Here is a 17695-nt window from a genome sequence, read left to right on the forward strand (position 1 = left end):
CCCATAGTAATTTCAGCTAACGAGGACGGACGCAACAATTTCCAGGTCGGCTGCATAAAATTGTTCCACGGTAATCGCTGAGCGGAAGTGTCGCACAGTCTCGTGTCGTAACGCGGCTATACAGCACGGCTAAATCGAATTACCGAGCTGCGCGATGGAAGTTCGCCGCGTTGGATATTTTGCGGAGAACGCCGGCTGTGGCAGGAAAATAGAAGAGGATAGGGTACGACGTGCAGGAACAACGACTTCGTCAGTTCTATTTTTGCCATTGTCGAACTTGCTTGCCCTAGGTATAATCAACTTTGTTGGAATTACTCTTGGTAAGGTTGGTCGTACTTGTATTTAAGGTTTTATGATAGGATCGCTGTTCTCTGGTCTATCTTCGTACTTGTTTCAATATTCTTTTTATAAAAACACATTTGAGTATCGAAATGTACATGACGGACGCGAGGAACAGTTTCAACGACCACTTTACCACGTGTGCTGGTTTTAGCGTCGTCCTATATTAAAGATATTCTCATCCGAAAATAGAGTATAGCTACGAGTCTTTGCATTTCTTTTGAAGTGGAGCTTCATAATCCACCATGTAGAAGTTCCACTTTTACCCAAGAGTTGTTCGCAGTAGTAATCTTCTACAGGAAAATTGTCATCATCTGAAAACACGATTACACGCGAGTGTCTTTATTCTTTTGCGACAAAACTCGACAACCAACTATGCCTGAAAAAAATTGTACTTTTGTCAAAAATCTCGTCACACTCGATATCCAGCTTCCAAAGTCTCGATCTCCCGCTTCTAGAAAAATATTTCTTCGATTTCTAACCAACAGAGTTTTCACCCTTGTACTTCAAGCACAACCCTTACGTACCACGAGGAAGAATGTTCGTTCGCTAGTTCCTTAACCACCCTTCCACGACAAATTCAATTCTCCTTCGAAGGAAACGCGCTGTCGCGTAACTGGGTCGCAGTCGCGACCGACATCACCCTCATATCGATCGGTTTATTCCAAGCTCGTGTCCACCACTTTTTCAACCCTTTCGCTGGTAGTTCGACGGTCAGCGCATAGGTTGCGCCTCTGTCCAGTTCGCCGCTGGGGTCAGTCGGACAAGCGTTTCAACTTTCGCCCACCCTTTGCAACACCAAAGGGGCTATAGCCTATCGTTGTTCGGATAAAGACGCGTTTCAAGAGCTGGTTTATTAGATATCCGCGTCCGGGGGTTGATAAGGAGAGGAAAGGGGAAAGAGAAGAAGCGAGAGACGGCTGGCTACACGGCGAGCCAGGGGTTGTTAAGGTGCCCATTGAGGTGTAACTAGGGGGATGTTATTAAATTTCGTTCGGGCCTAGCTCGAGGGGAGGCTCGAATTTTATGCTATCCCTGAGGACCATCGAAGTCCGGTACAGAGTCTGTCTTTATTCCATCCGTGAATTTTCTCTTCTTTTGTCCTGTTTCTTTGAAGGTGTTCAAGAAGCGACGTATACTATTGTTCGTCGGTATCTGGATACTTGTATAGCAACTGTGTTTGAATTTAACTCTCGCTTATAAGTATCAGAACGCTTATGAAGAGTGAGGTTAATTTTAGAAGTTACTAGAAAATTATCAAAAGCTTTGGGATTGTTATCTCGCTTTTTAATTGTTAAAAACTTTGAGAACTATTATCTAAATTAGTTTTAAACTGCTAGAAAATGATTAAAAGCTCGCAAAGTAATTATTACTTGCTTGAGATTATAGAATGTCAGACAAATGAAGAATTCATATATTGGATGTTGCGATCAAACCTCTTTTCTACCTTCATGCGTGCTAAGATCGAATTCTTTCTTTCATTTATATCCACTACATTCCTTGATTACTGCTCTTGGTTAACCGATCCTGTCATCCATACTGTCAATTTTTCTGTTGTATTTGTTGTTACTTGAGCCGAGATTCTAGTTTGATTTTTAAGAGAACTTCTCTGTGTTCTGCATCTAATTCGTTCAATATTTATTCAATGCGATTAGAGGATCGTGAAGATCAACGTACGATTGTTAAACTATTCATGTGCCTCTTATACTACTAGATTTTGCAATATTAATCGTAATAAACAACTTTTTCAAATTTCTGGGCGGTTATCTTGTATAAATGCAAATTTTTGTTAATTCTTATTAATTCGGATGAATCATCGTATCTCATATGTAACCAGGTGTCTGTATATTTATAAACGAGAGATATATGTAACTGACTGTGTTTTTTAATTCTTCATTCGTCTTTGAATCGATTCCTCTTACCTGTAACTATTAGCAGAAACGCGAAAAGTCTTTGTTCAAGGATTTATCAATTCGTCAGATGAAGTTTCATCGTTGAAATTAATTTTCACGCAAGAAGAACGTTCCAAACTTTAGAGGATTCTTAAAAAATAATCATCTTATTTCTAGCTAGTAATTATCTTTGATATTTTTCTTCGAAACTCTTTATCTTCAAAGATCATCGATTCGCGATCGGGTTGTTGCACAGCTGGACGATTGAATTTCAGAACGGGCAGCGACAGGATGGAAGAAACACGGGGAAAATTAATGTATTCGGTGAGTGGCAACACGCGAGAAGATCCTCGTTGAGATTGTCCGAAGAACGAAAACAGGCCGATCACGTGGCTCCCGGGAGGGCGTCTTTGCCAATCTAGCTAAGGGGATGAAAAATCGCGAGAGCAGCCAGGGATTCGAGTTAACAAGAACAGCTCGCGCAGCTCGATTCCCAACTCACCCCGAGTTCCGTTGTTCCACCTCTTTCCACCCTCCAGTGTCAATTAACCGCCTACCAGGGGTTGGGGGTTGCGCCGGAAAAATCGCAACCCCTGTTTCAATAAGGTGGCCTTTACCTCATTTGGGGGAGATTGTTAGGAGCGTTCAGTTTAAAACTGTCGCGCGCCTTCGTTTCACGGATCGTTTTACAGTAGATCTTCGCGAGCTTTCTTTAAAGAGGACCGCTCGTTTTCTTCTCTTTCCTTCATTTCCTCTCCCATGTAGTGCTTCTTTTGGAAATTCGATATGGTAAATTTTCTCGGAGAAATATCTAATCGATTGTAGAAAACAGAAGGTGGATCGTGTTTCAGATCTACGATCTGATTGTCAAGTTCGTTTTACAGGATTTTGCAGTACGAACTGATATAAATGACTCCGTAAATCACGAAACAAGGAGTTTAGCGTAGATATACGTAAACGAATGTTATAATATACAAGGAGCTTTGTTCATTTTGGGTTCATTAATATTTTAGTTACTTGTGCGTTTTGATACGAAGAATTGTAGAGAAATTTAGTCGATCTAGAATTGCAGTTAATAATATTTTTCCTTCGAGATAATGTTCGAGACCATCGACAGTTTTTTCAAGTGAAAACATCGACGAGCTCTTTTATTCGTTGTATTGTATTCGTGTTCGAAAATGATTATTTGGAATGATTCTTTTAACTTCAATCTTATAAAATTCACTGTGTGAACGTAAACTTAAATTTTGTCAATTTTACAATGAAACAAATTCCAACAAAATTTCACACACCTTTTCTACGTTGAATCTATAGAATATTATAGAATCGCTCATAGAATATTCCACAGAATATCTTAATTAGTTTATTTAGTTCAGTTCCGAGTTTCCGAAGAAACCAACCCCTAATCGAAAGGCAGGGTGTCGATTTTCAGACGGAACCCGAGTCCTTCTTAAAGGATCCTTTCACGTCCACGGAGAAGCGAGTAACCCTTGACGAGTGCGGTGCAGGATCCTTAAAGGTTCCCTTTTTAAGGGTTGCCTCTGTCCACCCCAGCGTCAAATCACGGCGGATCCTTTAAATTCGCGTCACATTTCACCCTCCTGCGTGTCTTGCAAGAGCCTCCTGGGGCGTCCCGTCTTTTAATCAGCCCTGGTGACCAGGAACTTTCGGTCGCGGCGACGGTAACTAATGATACCCTCTGTCCTTCTTCGTTCCCTAACTTCTATCGTTTCCTCTATCTCTTTTATCTTATAATGACACGAGAATCCGTAAACACAAAAAGACGGTAAATGAATTTAATGAATTTACATACGACCTTGTAAATTTCTAATTTACTTCTGCATAATTTCATTTCTTACGACTTCTTAATTCATTCGATATTTGGTGACTTACATGTTACTTGACGTCACTTCTAATTTTCAAATTGCAACTAAAGAAAGCTATTTGGTTACATCAGCGTCACCCAACCTTTTTTCGAGTTGTAACTCTTTCGTTATATTTAAATGACTTGCAACCTCTCCTTCTTATGCAGACAAATAATTTGGATGCTATAATATTTCAAAATATAATTCTAATTCAGTATTAAGTGACTGAAATATAAAATTTAGCCAGCCTCAACTTCTTCAGAAACACCTTGCGCCTCTCTCCTCCTAAAATATCGAGGCTCCCCTAAGAGATTGTCACTCGTGACCCGAAAAAGTATTGGAATGGAATCGGCATCTCGAAACTCGTCAATTTCTATTTCCTCGTACATAACCGTATCTAGTCAAAGAACGAGCGAAGAATACGACGGATAGACGTGACTCGAAAGGGTAGCGAGGAAACCTGTACAATGAACGTTACGAAAAGTTGGCCGTTTTTATCCGTAACTTCAAAGAGGATGCAAGCGTAAATAAGAGAAGGAAACAGGCACCGAGGGTGAGAGGGGATGAAAGGTTGGTGTGCGGAGGGCGAGAGCGAGAGAGACAGCAATTTTCTCGTCCTTTCTCGAAATATCTCCTCGCAGAGCTTAGATCGGTGCCAGGGACCTTTCCAGGGTGGCATTTTAGGGGTTGCTGCGACGCGATAATGAGAACGGGCGCAAAGGGTGGGTGTGCAAAGACATCCGACCGTCGGTAGCGAGAGGCTAGGACGTGGGAAACGGGGGTTGGGGGTGGTAGGTCGGCGGCAGGTTAGAGGGACGGCGGGGGTAGTTAGAGAAGAAGCTGAAAAGAGAGAGAGAGAGGGGGGAGGTTGAGCGAGCAAGCTACACAAGGGTTAACGCCTTAGCAGTAAGAAGGGCGTTTTAACTCCTGTTTTGCATAGATTTGAATAGATAAGGAGGACAGGAAAATACGCGAATTAATTTATTATGTATCTCTGGCTGGTTGCCGCCCGGAGGGGTTTTAAGCGAGCAACCCGAACGGAACCGGCTTTACTCTTTACTTTCGAGCCTGCCCGTCACCCTTTAGCCCAACGTCTTTAAACGCCGCCCCCCCCCCCCCCCCTAAGTTTCCCGACGGCTCTCACTCTCCTTTCCTCCGCTCTCTTTCTCTTTCTTCTAGCTATGACAAACGTAATTCGCTTCTGAATCTCACGGCTTAGAGTTTCAGGGAAGATGGAAAGAATCTGGAGGCGGGTGACGTACTTTTTTCTCTTGTTCGTTTTCTGTTTTCTTAATCGCTGTGCAATTAAGGAAAGAAGGAGATTTAACGTTTTCTATTGTATTTTCAGTCATAGCGTATGTTCTATGTGGGTAGATTTTAACCGTATGTTCAGGTAGGAACATATGAAATGTCCCATTCTTAAGGATTCATATTTTACTGAGTTCTGGAAAGAACACATGTAGATGTTTATGTAAGTGTTAAGGGGTTAAAATTACCATTATTGTATTTCGAAATGATATATTAGATATGTTTATATTTATTTTGAGAAAGGGAAACATTTCGGAAATTGGTATAACAAGGTTATTTCCAATGAGTGTCTTACGTATCACCGATACATACTACTAGTTCCCTGGATACTTCATATGCGATAGACTACAACAAAGCTGTGCAAGCCGTTCTTATTATTTAGTAATTTATTACGCATAGCTATTTTCTGTATTAATATTTCCAATATCCGACTTTCAATATCTGATTTTCAATATCATTGATTCGTACTACTAATTCGCGGTAGAAATTACTTTTTACCAAGATTATCATAATTCTACCATTTTCAATTTTAACGAAATTGACTCGATCAGTATATTTCATTCACGATTCATTTTAATGAGACTGTCTGCGTTACCTGTCCTTATTATACAATAATTTATTCCGACTAATTATCTCTAATCGTTACTTTCAACGATTGTCTGCCATACCATTGACTCATACTACTAGCTGCCAATATAAGCTACCTTTTGCAAAGATTATCGTAATGTTTTCAATTACATCTTTTATTAAAATCATTAGACGATATTATAGCTCTAAAAATTAGTTAACCACAAGCTTCTCTGGCCAAGTTTCAAACACGACAAGTATCGAGAAATAACATGAACGCGTAACCCGACGTGTGGGGTGGTTAAAACAGCGGAGCACATTTTGAACATGCTGCTCGATAATACATCATCCCTTAAAGCTTCTGTACCCCGGTGGAAGGTACACATAAAGGCAACTAACCCTAGGGCCGTAACGTTTAAGCTTAACATTTCTCACCCCTTAAAGGGTAGCGGCTCCTTGAACCCTTTCAGCTCTCTGGCGTGGTTGTGTCTCTTTCCCTCCGACTCTTTCAGAGGCTCTCGCCTGGCTTCTCCCCTCATTAGTCTTCATTTGTTTTCGGAATTATCGCCCGCCACCCTCCAACCTGGCACGCGAACTCTCTCCCCCTCCGAAAAGGGTGCCAGCCGTTTTGGGGGTTTATTAAATTGAAAGTATGTTACGAGCTGGTTGAAACAGATACGCGCCGCTGTCAAATACCGAAACTCTCCAGTTCCGTTCTATCAGCGATTAGGAGAACCGAAATTCCCTCAATTCTAAGGGATGAGACGATTTTGCGAATTTTCAAATACGAAATCTTCCAAAGTGTCACATATAAAAATTTGGAAACTTTCGAGTATAAAATTTTGCAAAGTCTCAAATATATAAAAAAAAAAATAAAATTTTGCGGAGTCTCGAACACAGAAGATTAGGAAAATATTAGGAATATAAAGATTTGGAAAATTTCAAGTATAAAAGTTTACAAACTCTCAAGTATACGATTGTGGAACCTTTTGGCATACAGAAATACATTCCTCGGTATAAAAGTTTCTATTAATACGTTCGAAGGTTTAAGGATATCTTCGTTTAAAATAAATATGAATTCCTGTGCGAAGACTCGAGGGTGGATTTTCAGAGAATAGGCAAGCAAAGTCGTCACTTACGGCGCATCAGGTACAGGAAACCCTTGGCCTCCTTAAGCTCGCTCACAGCGTAGCTTTCGCGCGCCTCTTATCGTTTTCTTAATCCCCTCATAAAGTAGCTGCATCCTACAACCTTCCACCCCTCTCTCTGTCTCTCCGTCTCTCTTTTCCTCTGTGAGTTTCCAGCTGGGTTGCTCGTAGTTCCACGACGATGTGGTAGAACGCGAGATAGTGGTGTCCTCTCTGGCAAGCTCGGCTTAAAGAGAGCTTAAAAATCACCCCTTCAACCCCTACCGAGCTTTTTCCATCCCTTCTACCAACCATACAACTGTTGGAGGGGATTCAATGGCAGCCAATAGCGATGGTCGCGAGCTATGTACGCCACGCCCACGTTCCAGTGACCAGACAACCCTCCCCACTCTTTAACAGACTTCCCCTACTTGTCACCCCCGTTGTGATCCCTACCCCTGAAGCCGGTGGCTTCGGAGCTTTCACGGAATTTTTAAACTGCCCCGCACAGATGACGGTATAATCTGCTATTGATCAAGGTGTTTCGAAAAACCGATACCATACCGATGACTACGGGCTTCACTTTTACTCCTTTCCACCCCCAAACGTCCGCCACCCCTGCTCGCGAGCTACAACTCGTTCCGCCGCGGTTTCCTAACTTCTTTACTCGATCGTTTCTGTTAACGCTTCCACTTCTCCTCGTTTTTATCGTGTTAGTTCCAAGATCGAATATTTATCTATTTTTATATCCTCTGGGGGATGAGTTTTTCGATGATTCGATGTAATAGATATAATTAGGATTAATTTCTTCTTTTTTTTTTTTACCTTGGTTTTCGTCTGTTTAAGAAGAAGGCAATGGAAGTTTGGAGGAAGGGTAATTGCGTTGGAACAGGTTAAGCTTTGTGATGTCCTGAATTTAATTGTATAGCTGCATATGTGAACGATTCCCATGGTCACCCGGTATCGGCTAGAATTGAAATAAAAAAGAAAGGTGATCGATCGTTTCTCTATTCTCTGTTGGATAAATTTAACTGTCCATCCACGTCAAACGTTCGCTACGTCAAAGAGAAGCGTTTCTGTACCTCTATCTGTCATCCGCCGATCGTTTATCCACCTGACATTATATAACATTTCCACATCTCCTCCAGAGTGCGTTTCTTTTTCAGTCTCGTTGCTATTTATTGCGGTCGTTCCTCACGTTCTATATTCATCCTGGGCCAAGATTGATTCCTTTTAAAAGTGGCGTTCAATTTTTTATTGGATACGAAATTGACTCTTTGAAAATACAAAAACCTTTAATTGATATAGTTTGAAAATAAAAGTATAACATGGTAATTACGTTGCGTAATAAATTCGTTCACTATCTAATCTATATTTTTAGCCGCGGCCTACGAACATATGATAATATGAACATATGATAATATGAACATCTCCTTCGTGGTACACAGTGTACGTTTACAATGTTCCAAATTATAATAATGGAATATTTACTGTACTATAAATATCGGAACATCAATTATCCTAATATTTGCAGAAATATTGTTCGCGAATAATCGTCGAATAATTTAAAGAATACCAAAATTCGTAAAAGGACAAAATCTTTGCGAACTAAAATGAGCGCAGTTTATAATTCGCTTAATCTACTTGCAGAGGATAATAGAACAAAATAATACATAGATACGTTTTCTCAGGTTCGTCTAAGGAAATATGAATGAATTTATTACACAACCAAATACGTCTGGAAAACTACAAAATTGAAGAATAATTTACAAAAAAAGAAAACAGCTTTTTCTCGTTTTGAGAAGGACTTTGGTCTTTATCGATCGAAGAAACGGTGGCCAAGGTGCTGGCCAAAAAGCCAAGCGACTGACAGACATTATTTTAGATCTCTTGGATTGCACAGGCTTGCAACACCTGGGTCTGGAGCAAGGAGCCAGCCAAGGGTGGGGTGGATTACCTCGGGGCTCTCTTCCGCCGCACTGTCTTCCGCCGCCTCCCGGTCACCATTCGCATACACATCCTCCGGCAGCTGGTGCGTCGGCCTTCAATCCCTTCCACCACAGCATCGAGCAAAGATCTCCTAGACTTCCTGGACCTAACTCTGGTAAGCCGTTTTTAACTTTATCGTCTTATAAATAAACTGCGGATCTTTATGTGTTTGTGGATTGTTGCAAGCTGCAGCGATGCACATAATATGCGAAAATATAAAGCGCATCTTTATATATTTATGGAATATTTAACGCGACAACGCGTAATGTACAAAAATATACTGCGCGAAATAATTAGAAGATAGTTTGCTCCGTGTGATTCTGATTTTTATACGAACTATCTTTGCCTGCGTGTTCTTTTAATTGTTTTAGCACTGAAATTAGCAGCGCGATTTAAATGATCAATTCGTGGTATTCTAAAGGGTATTTTTAAAGACTTTTCAAGATTGCAATGATTTTGGTAAACTATATGGTTGATGGGATCACTCATTATATATTTTGTATGATTATTCGTAATAGTTTATATTAATATCGATTATATCAATTATTTGACTTTTTTGAACAGCTCGTATAAATCCTTGTATATGATGACAAATTCATAAATTTGCATAAACATCCGTAGTTTACATAAAAGGCCATGGCATGCTGCAAAAAAAAAAAAAAAAAAAAAGAATTACCCAAAAATGATAGAAAAGATTAGATTTAATCAAATTATTTCTTTCAATGATCTTGTTTGTACGATCTGTAAAAAGGATATCAGACCTTGGTAATAGTGTCAGATGATTTATAGATGTTTGGCAAAGAGATGAAAACTGATTGGTCAATGGGTTTCTTAAAGAACCGTCCAGGAATGATTTGGGTCCAATCAGCGTATCCGTCAGGGAGGTGACCCCGACCACGTCACCTGGTAATCCTGGACCTGGATTACTCACGACGGCTACTGTTGCGGCACCAACGCCTCCGGCGGAACCTACCACCACCACTACTACGCCTAGCCCCTCTGGACATCATTCACATTTTCAAGGTATCGATTCGCTTCAACCAAATCTTTAAATTAACATTATAAAACTAACGAAAATTATTCTTTTAACCCTTTAAATCGCTAATAAACAGGGAATAAATAAAAAGTCATATAGTTTTAGATTTTAAACTTTCACGATGATTAGACGATCACGGTGATGGCACATTGGTGGTTCTTCGGGTTTCGATCGTATTTTCGAATGCTTCAGTTCACTTCCTCGGAGTCCCGAAGAAGTTGAGTTCGGTGGACATTCCAAATTACTTCTTCAAGGTACACCTAAAAAGGTGTACCTTAAAGCGCAACGTACTATTAAAGATACGATCGAAATTCGATCAACCAAAAATATGTCAATTATATAATAATATAATAAAGAGTTCGGATTTAACAACAAATTCCATTATAACAGTATGAAAAGAGCAACATGCCGAGAAATCGTATCGAAAAGAAGATATCTTCTCTGTTAGCGATTTGATCTGTTTTACACAAGTCGAGGATTACAACTGCCTATTAAAATATACTTACTGAACTCAAATATCACCTCTTATCTTAAACTTCGATCTCCAATTTAAATCTTATGCCTGAACTTCAATCTCTAATTCATCTCGATAAATTAACAAAAAAATGAAGAATTCATAGAACTGATATAATCACTTTAATGATAGGTCTTCATCTTCTGGGGGCCACTGGGTCTATCTTCGGATCGATATTCGCTCCGTTGCTGCCACAATCCTCTTGGCTCTACAATCCACTCTACCACACGCAGCAGTACGTCTTAGAGCCGGAATGGCATGCTCTAGCGTTAAGAATGGCCCAGCAACGGCTCCAGAGACCTGACCAGGCGCGAGTGGAAGAAATGAGGAAACTTCGTGGCAGCAGTAGCAGTCCAGAATCCGCGTTGAAGGAAGAAAAACGTCGAGACGACGATCAAGATGTTCTTCGTAGATCAGGTCTGGACAGTCCTGACGGAAGCATAGAAGTGGACGATAGGAACGAGAATGATGCAAACAGAGATCGCGTGAGGAGCGACGAGTCTCTTCCGGAACAGGATTCTCCAAGGATCTCTCCCATTAGAAGCGACCTGGAAGACACTACTGACGTCACATTTCAAGATGCCTCCGTTCACCTAAGACCTAGTATAGAAAATTCGAACGATCAAGAGATCACGAACGATGAGATTCCTCGCAGAGATCTGAAGATCCGTCTGGAAGGCACTGTGGATCTCAGTACAAAGAAAGGACAGGATAAAGAGAACGTAGGACAAGATCTTACCACCAGGAAGAAAGAAGACGATACCGACGTGGAGAGGGAAGGCGTGCGAAGCAGAAGAGAGAGAAGCCCTAAGCCTAGACAAGTCTGGAGACCGTATTAAACGAGGATATTCTTCATTCGATAGATAAATATCGAAATTTTACGTGATGGTCTTGTTGTAAATTTCAACCAGATCTGCCTCGATTAATTTAGGGTCTGTTTTAATATTAGACAGTCGTACGGCCAGGTGATTATAAGAGAGATTTGTATCGATGTAGATGAGCCTGAACAAGGTTCGTGGAAAGCTCAGAGCCTGGTCCTGGAACCAGGAATTATCATGGACTCGAGGACTAACCAGGGTTTACGTTCGTATAGTATGTAAATATATAAGCGGCGTCCAATTATTATTTAGGTTACTATTTCGCGTACGTGTGAAACGCTACCCATTGTCATTTCGAGTGAGATTAATCGATTTTTTCGAACGATCTTTATCACACCAGTCCTGATTTTCGTTTCAATGGACACAAGGTTGATAGAATCTCGCGAAACTTCAACTCCGACGAGTTAGGTTATTATCAAGGTCTGTGTGTGATAGGTATCGTTCGATTCTTTCTCGTCGCGGTAACTGTGAATCCGTGACATTGTAAATATCACTGACTTAAAGAGTCCAGGCCAGAGTCACGTGCCTCTAGGCTACCCCATCTCCTTTTTGTTTTTTCGCTTCTTTTTATGAGAGACATTAATCGACCGTCAGAAAGTGTACGTAACGAAGATCAAGTACGAGTCGATGTGACTGGCCTCGACGATGAGTTTCTTTCACTGTTTAAGTACATCATCAAATAAAGTAATATCATCCGTTCCATGAATGACCATCTTCTTACGCAGCATTCTCTTCGACACCAGCCTGGACTGGTCTTCAAATAGTAAGTACTGCTTTTATCTGTTAAGCTCTGATATTTTACGTAATAACTCGTTGATTTTACAAGATACATATTTTAGATTTGAGATCGTGATTTTTATTATTGTAGGACTGTTTTGCTAGCAAGGAACAACGTTCAATAACAGTTCGTGTTTATTAACTTCTTAAATATTTTCTTGTTTCGGCCAAGGTTTGGAACATAGGAAATCTATTTACTTTTTAGAGATTACTTTTAAAACGTCTTTGACAATTACCGTTCGTAGGACACAGTGATCTATAAAAATTAGTTTCTGTTAATGTTTCTTACACAGTACTACGAAGGAAACTTTCAGAGTTTCAAAAAATCTCGAATTCCTCGGAAACTTAAAGAGAAGGGGAAAGGATAATTGGTTCCTAGTAAGTTTTAGCAGATGTCTTTACTTTCACGAGGTTTTGGGATAGAGAAAATTCGTTAGTTCCATCACAGAGGAAATTTTAGAAATTCGAACTCTTCGAAAACTCGAGGAAAGGAAAACGAACCGGGTCGTTTGGCAACTCTATCGATTTATTGGAAGATTCTTGATTAGGACAGGAAAATTTCGCAAACACTCGTCACGTTTCGCGGATCGATATCCTTTCCAGTGGAAGGGTGAGAATTGGCCGATTCGCGGGGGCAAAATCGGCGAAGTCGCGGACGCGCGCCAACTAACCCAACCTAATCCGGACGGACGAGATATGCAGCAGATTCAATAATTCGCCACGATTGCAATCGAGCGGGATGCACCGCACGCAAAAACGGCCAGGCCCGATATCCGCTCGGTGAAAAGGTCCGCGTGATTGATGGGACACACAAAGCGACCCCTTCCTCTCTCTCACCCTCTCTCTCTTCCTCTCTTTCTTTCTCTGTTTCTGTCCCTCTCTGCATATATGCTTCAACATTCACCAACACGCCCTTCGCTTCCAACCCTTGTCTCTCTCTCTCTCTTTCTGTGTCCGTGTCACGTGGTTGAAATCGAGATAAAAAGACCGCAAAACAATTTTCTACATTATTTTCGGATGCGCCGCCCGATCAAATGAGCAATAATGCCCGGCACACCGCATTGCCATGAATCTTTCAAACGATGTATTCAACCGTGAGCGGCGTTGGTGCAGCGACGCGTTCCCAAACGATGAAAACGTCGCTCGTCCACGTTGCTAATTACGATACAGGTAAATATCCGCAACGAGCCCGGTAAAAATAGCACGGAGATTCGAAATGGAACGGTGAAAAGTCATTAGAGTTACTTAGTTTTCAATAGTCAATTGGCCATCGAATTAGGATCATCTAGCTTTTTAACTTTGAGTTTTAGTATGGATTTTTTGTGTTTTAATGCACTTATTATTTACCGTACTATTTACACGCTGTATTACTTATGTTGTAATGCATATAAAAGTACGACGTATTTTTGTTAGAATCCTACATACATATACATGTATATGAAATTTTACTAATTGCTAAGGTATTATACATATTTGTGTCTTGCCTTCCTATTCCTTGGTTATAGTTCGTATTTTTATCTACATGTTTATGCATTGTATGCATCTTATGATCTGATTATTTTATCAAACATTTTGAATTTTTATCTGCAAATCAAGTAATATGGTTGGGGACGAGTCTATAGAAATTTCCAGTAACATTGAAGTTGAGCGAATTACCTGATTATGGAAATATGCGAATATTCTTTCATAAAAGGAATTTCCTGACGAATTTGGCTCTGTGACATGAGTTAATAATAAATGAATTAAATTAAATAATTGCTATGTATGCATGATGAAATAATTTGGACACCCAGCAATGGTTTCTATATTCCACATTATTTATTTCACATATAGGATGAAGTCCCATTAATGAATAAGAAGTGTAAATTATATGCACCCATAAAAATGGCGCGAGTATCATAGAGATGCGTGATACAGATTTTTTTACAAAATCTCTTAAACGATACTTAACGCCTAATATGTAACACAAGAAACGACAATTTTATGTAAAAAGAAATCTTACCTTTAAAGATTTCTATCACATTCCCGAAAACTACGACACAGTCTCAACTATTTTCCATCCATCTGTAAAAAGAGACTAATACAGAAACTCCGGTCCTCTTCTCTCGATCTTTTCAGGACGTTTTATTTCTTTTTTTCTTTTTTTCTCCCTTCGTCGAAAGACCCTAGCGTACACGTCCATGCTGGTCGGGTTATCGTAACAAACTACCCCAATGACGACACGATTAAAATTTCACGGGGGTTGCGTGGCACGGGCGTGTTCTCTCTCTCGGAACAAACCGTCTCTCTGTATGATCCCTCTCTCTGCCGTGCCTACCCCGTCCATCGAGCCGGACCAGACCACCTTTCGATCCCCCTCTCGCTCACGGAGCCACCCCCTCATCCCCGTCGGGTGATTGGTACGCGACCGCAGCCACCCCCGCTTTTTAATACACCCGCACCTGCATACTCCACACCCGCAACCGGTGAGCTGCCACCGTACATACACCAGAGAGGGTGCATCCAACCCCCCCTAACCCGTCCCCCCGTTCTACTACTACCCACTAGTAGCTCTGCTCCTCTTCCTTCCTCTCTCTCTCTCTCTCTCTTTCTCTCTTTCTCTCTTTCTCCTTCAGCTACCGGTTTGGTGCTGCTGCATCGTTCGTCACGAGTGCTCGATCTCGCTCTCTCGCTCTCTTTCCCTTTCACTCTGTGTGTTTGCGTGTCGCGCTCTCGTTCCGCGTCAACGTCAACGGTGCACGCCGAGTGATTCATCGATCGAACACGTATTCGTGTCCCCGGCTCGTTCATCCCCCCGAAATAGCGACAAAGACTGGCCCTCTCCTCTTGCCCGGTGTGCGGACCGGAGCTAGCCCGTATGAAGCTATGCCCGAAAACCGCCGCCACGGCGTCGGGCACAGAAGCCAGAGAGACGGAAAATGCATTTCCAGAGTCGATGATTGGGGCCGTTCTTTCAATCGCGGTGTGGCCGCCTGCGGCTCTCGGCCGGCTCTCTTTCACCGATCTCGATCCAGACGAGAGAAACCGTGACTGGTCAGGGTTTTCCGCTTCAGAGGTACTAAACTTTGTCTTTGTTCCATATGGAAGACTGTAGCTACTGGCAATGAGCCTTTTGTGGATTGTATACTGTAAAATGCGACGAGGTGACGAAAGTTGGGAGACTTTGATAAATTGGTCGGTATCTGGTCATTCGAAAGATACTGTTTGTTGTAGAGTGTGCAATTGAAGCTGTACGTAGATCCGTTGTCTGGCTGCGTTAGGATATCTTTTATTTCTAACAGAATATTAGGATTTTATCGTCATAACTCTGCTTCGTTTTCTCTATCATTTTCGACTGAATTCTATTTTATTAACGTTAAGAAATATTTTCACAGTTTGGACAAAATATGAAAAGTATGCATGATTACTCGGTTCAATTTTACGTTAAGTTTCTTAAAATATCGGAAATTCTTTTTACTGGCTGAAACAGGAGTGAGAATAAAATATAAAAGTTGGATGATCCTAGCAATGTTAATGTTAACCTAACATTGGTTAATTTGTTCATTCCCACTGATTTCGATATTTAACTTTATATAAACTATGCACTGAAGCGATCCACCACTATCAAAATCTAGCAGAAACACTGATCAAGACAGAATCGATTAGCCATCAGTTCTTCTAATCGCAGTACCTCATACATTTTCAAGACGGCTAAAGATTTCCGATCGCTAGTGATGCAGACGAGACAGTTGCGCCTGATTAAAGGGTGCAAAAGGCGTACAGGAAGGGTCAGCGAAGGAGGGATCAGGAATTATTTAACGCGGCTTCTCGACTTCTTCTGATCTTTTCCATCAGGTAGATGAACCCTTTCATCCTGAGGAGAGAGCATCGTAGGGTGGGTTGGCTGGCGATGGCGGGGATTCGAGGCAAGCCCCGATCCGCGACGATGAAAATTATACGCATACATAAGAGCAAGGTGAGAGACTGCTACGTTAAAGAAATTAGAGAGATAATTCCTCGGACGAATACCCAATTTACCCTTTCGTCCGAGCCCGAGCATCCTGGCCTTATTATCTAAAGTGCTCGGGCTGCGAGAGGCTGACAACGAACGAACAGGCAAGGGATAAAAAAAAAGAGGAAAGAAGGAGGGAAAGAGAAAAAGAAAAAGAACATGCACCCTTCTGACGGCAAGGAGAGCGCTGCTGCTGGGTTTGCAAGGACAAAAAGTATTAAAAGGACAGCTCCTCCTCGCGAACGTACAACCAACTGGTCGGCTGAAGGGATGCCCGCCAACTTTTTTCGGCTCCTATCATTTATTCACGCCGGAGTTATTTTCTTCCGGATGCTCTACTTTCCTGAAATGTAAAAGGGCAGATCTTTCGATCTCGAGTCTTTGCTGGTTTTTTAAATTAATGCCGATGTGGTTCTTAGGTTTGTATGCACGTATGATACAGGATGATAAATTGCCTACAGAGATGAGAAAAATGGAATTTTCCAAGGATACTACCAATGAATGTACTGTTTACCGGTAGTTTTCGAAATTTTCTTTCGATCGCACTAGCCTTGAAAATTTTATAAATTTTAGCGAAACGTTCAATCTCAGCGAAACGTTATTTCCATTAAAACTAAATCTATTCTGATGACGTGTGGAAGTATGTTTATCTTAATTAAAAAAAGACACAGACATATGTATTTTATATATTACTTAATATTTACATACTTTTAATAATTTATGACCTAATATTTAAATATCGGAATATCGGAATATCGGAATACTTTCATCGTATAAAAAATTCTTTATAAAAAGACGAAATATCGTCGAAACTATCGAATTCGATGTATTTCAACATCACCGAACATATTTTCCCTAAAAGTCTTTTAAAAATTATTTTCCAAGAAGGTCAATTATTTTCCAAATATTTCCCAGAGGTCTTCTAAGTATCATATTCCAACAACCCCAATAATTTTCTACGATTCACCTGCGCGAAAGCTGCATTATAACAAGGAAACTTCGATTTCCTATATCTCCAAGTTTCCTCAAAGATTTCCGGAAGGATTAATGGAGGATCCTTTGGTCCCGGAAGCGTGACGCGTTGGCTCGATGCTAATAATAATAAACGATCGCAGATATAGTGGAGGCAGGTCGATGTAATTCGTACAAATGATAGTTCACGGCGATCACAGGGGTAGAGTATGTCGGTGGAGGGTGGTGAAGCTCGTATACATCGTAATGGCCCTGAAATTAGATCCCACCCTTGGCGCGGCTCCCGAGTTCGACAAATTCGGTTAGGTCGATGAAAAATGAATCGCTGTTACCACCGGCCTTTTGCTCTCTCCTCCATCGGCTTGGTCGGTTCGCATCTTCGATTTTTATCGGCGGACGTCCGGCACGCTTTAATTTATCGACATATAATTTATCGGGGG

General features: G+C 41.1%; 1 protein-coding gene across 4 annotated transcripts in view; it reads left to right on the forward strand.

Moving 5' to 3' along the window:
- Positions 1-12221, forward strand: part of LOC126873490 (uncharacterized) — a 34513-nt gene extending 22292 nt beyond the window's left edge. For all 4 annotated transcript variants that reach the window (XM_050634375.1, XM_050634374.1, XM_050634377.1 and 1 more), the window contains 3 exons: positions 9002-9202; positions 9925-10110; positions 10770-12221. In XM_050634375.1, coding sequence (XP_050490332.1) covers positions 9002-9202; positions 9925-10110; positions 10770-11476 — 1094 coding nt within the window. In that variant the 3' untranslated portion in view covers positions 11477-12221. The remainder of the gene's footprint in view (positions 1-9001; positions 9203-9924; positions 10111-10769) is intronic.
- The last annotated feature ends 5474 nt before the right edge of the window (positions 12222-17695 follow it).

Source organism: Bombus huntii, chromosome 14 (genome assembly GCF_024542735.1).
Source record: "Bombus huntii isolate Logan2020A chromosome 14, iyBomHunt1.1, whole genome shotgun sequence".
Classification (NCBI taxonomy): domain Eukaryota; kingdom Metazoa; phylum Arthropoda; class Insecta; order Hymenoptera; family Apidae; genus Bombus; species Bombus huntii.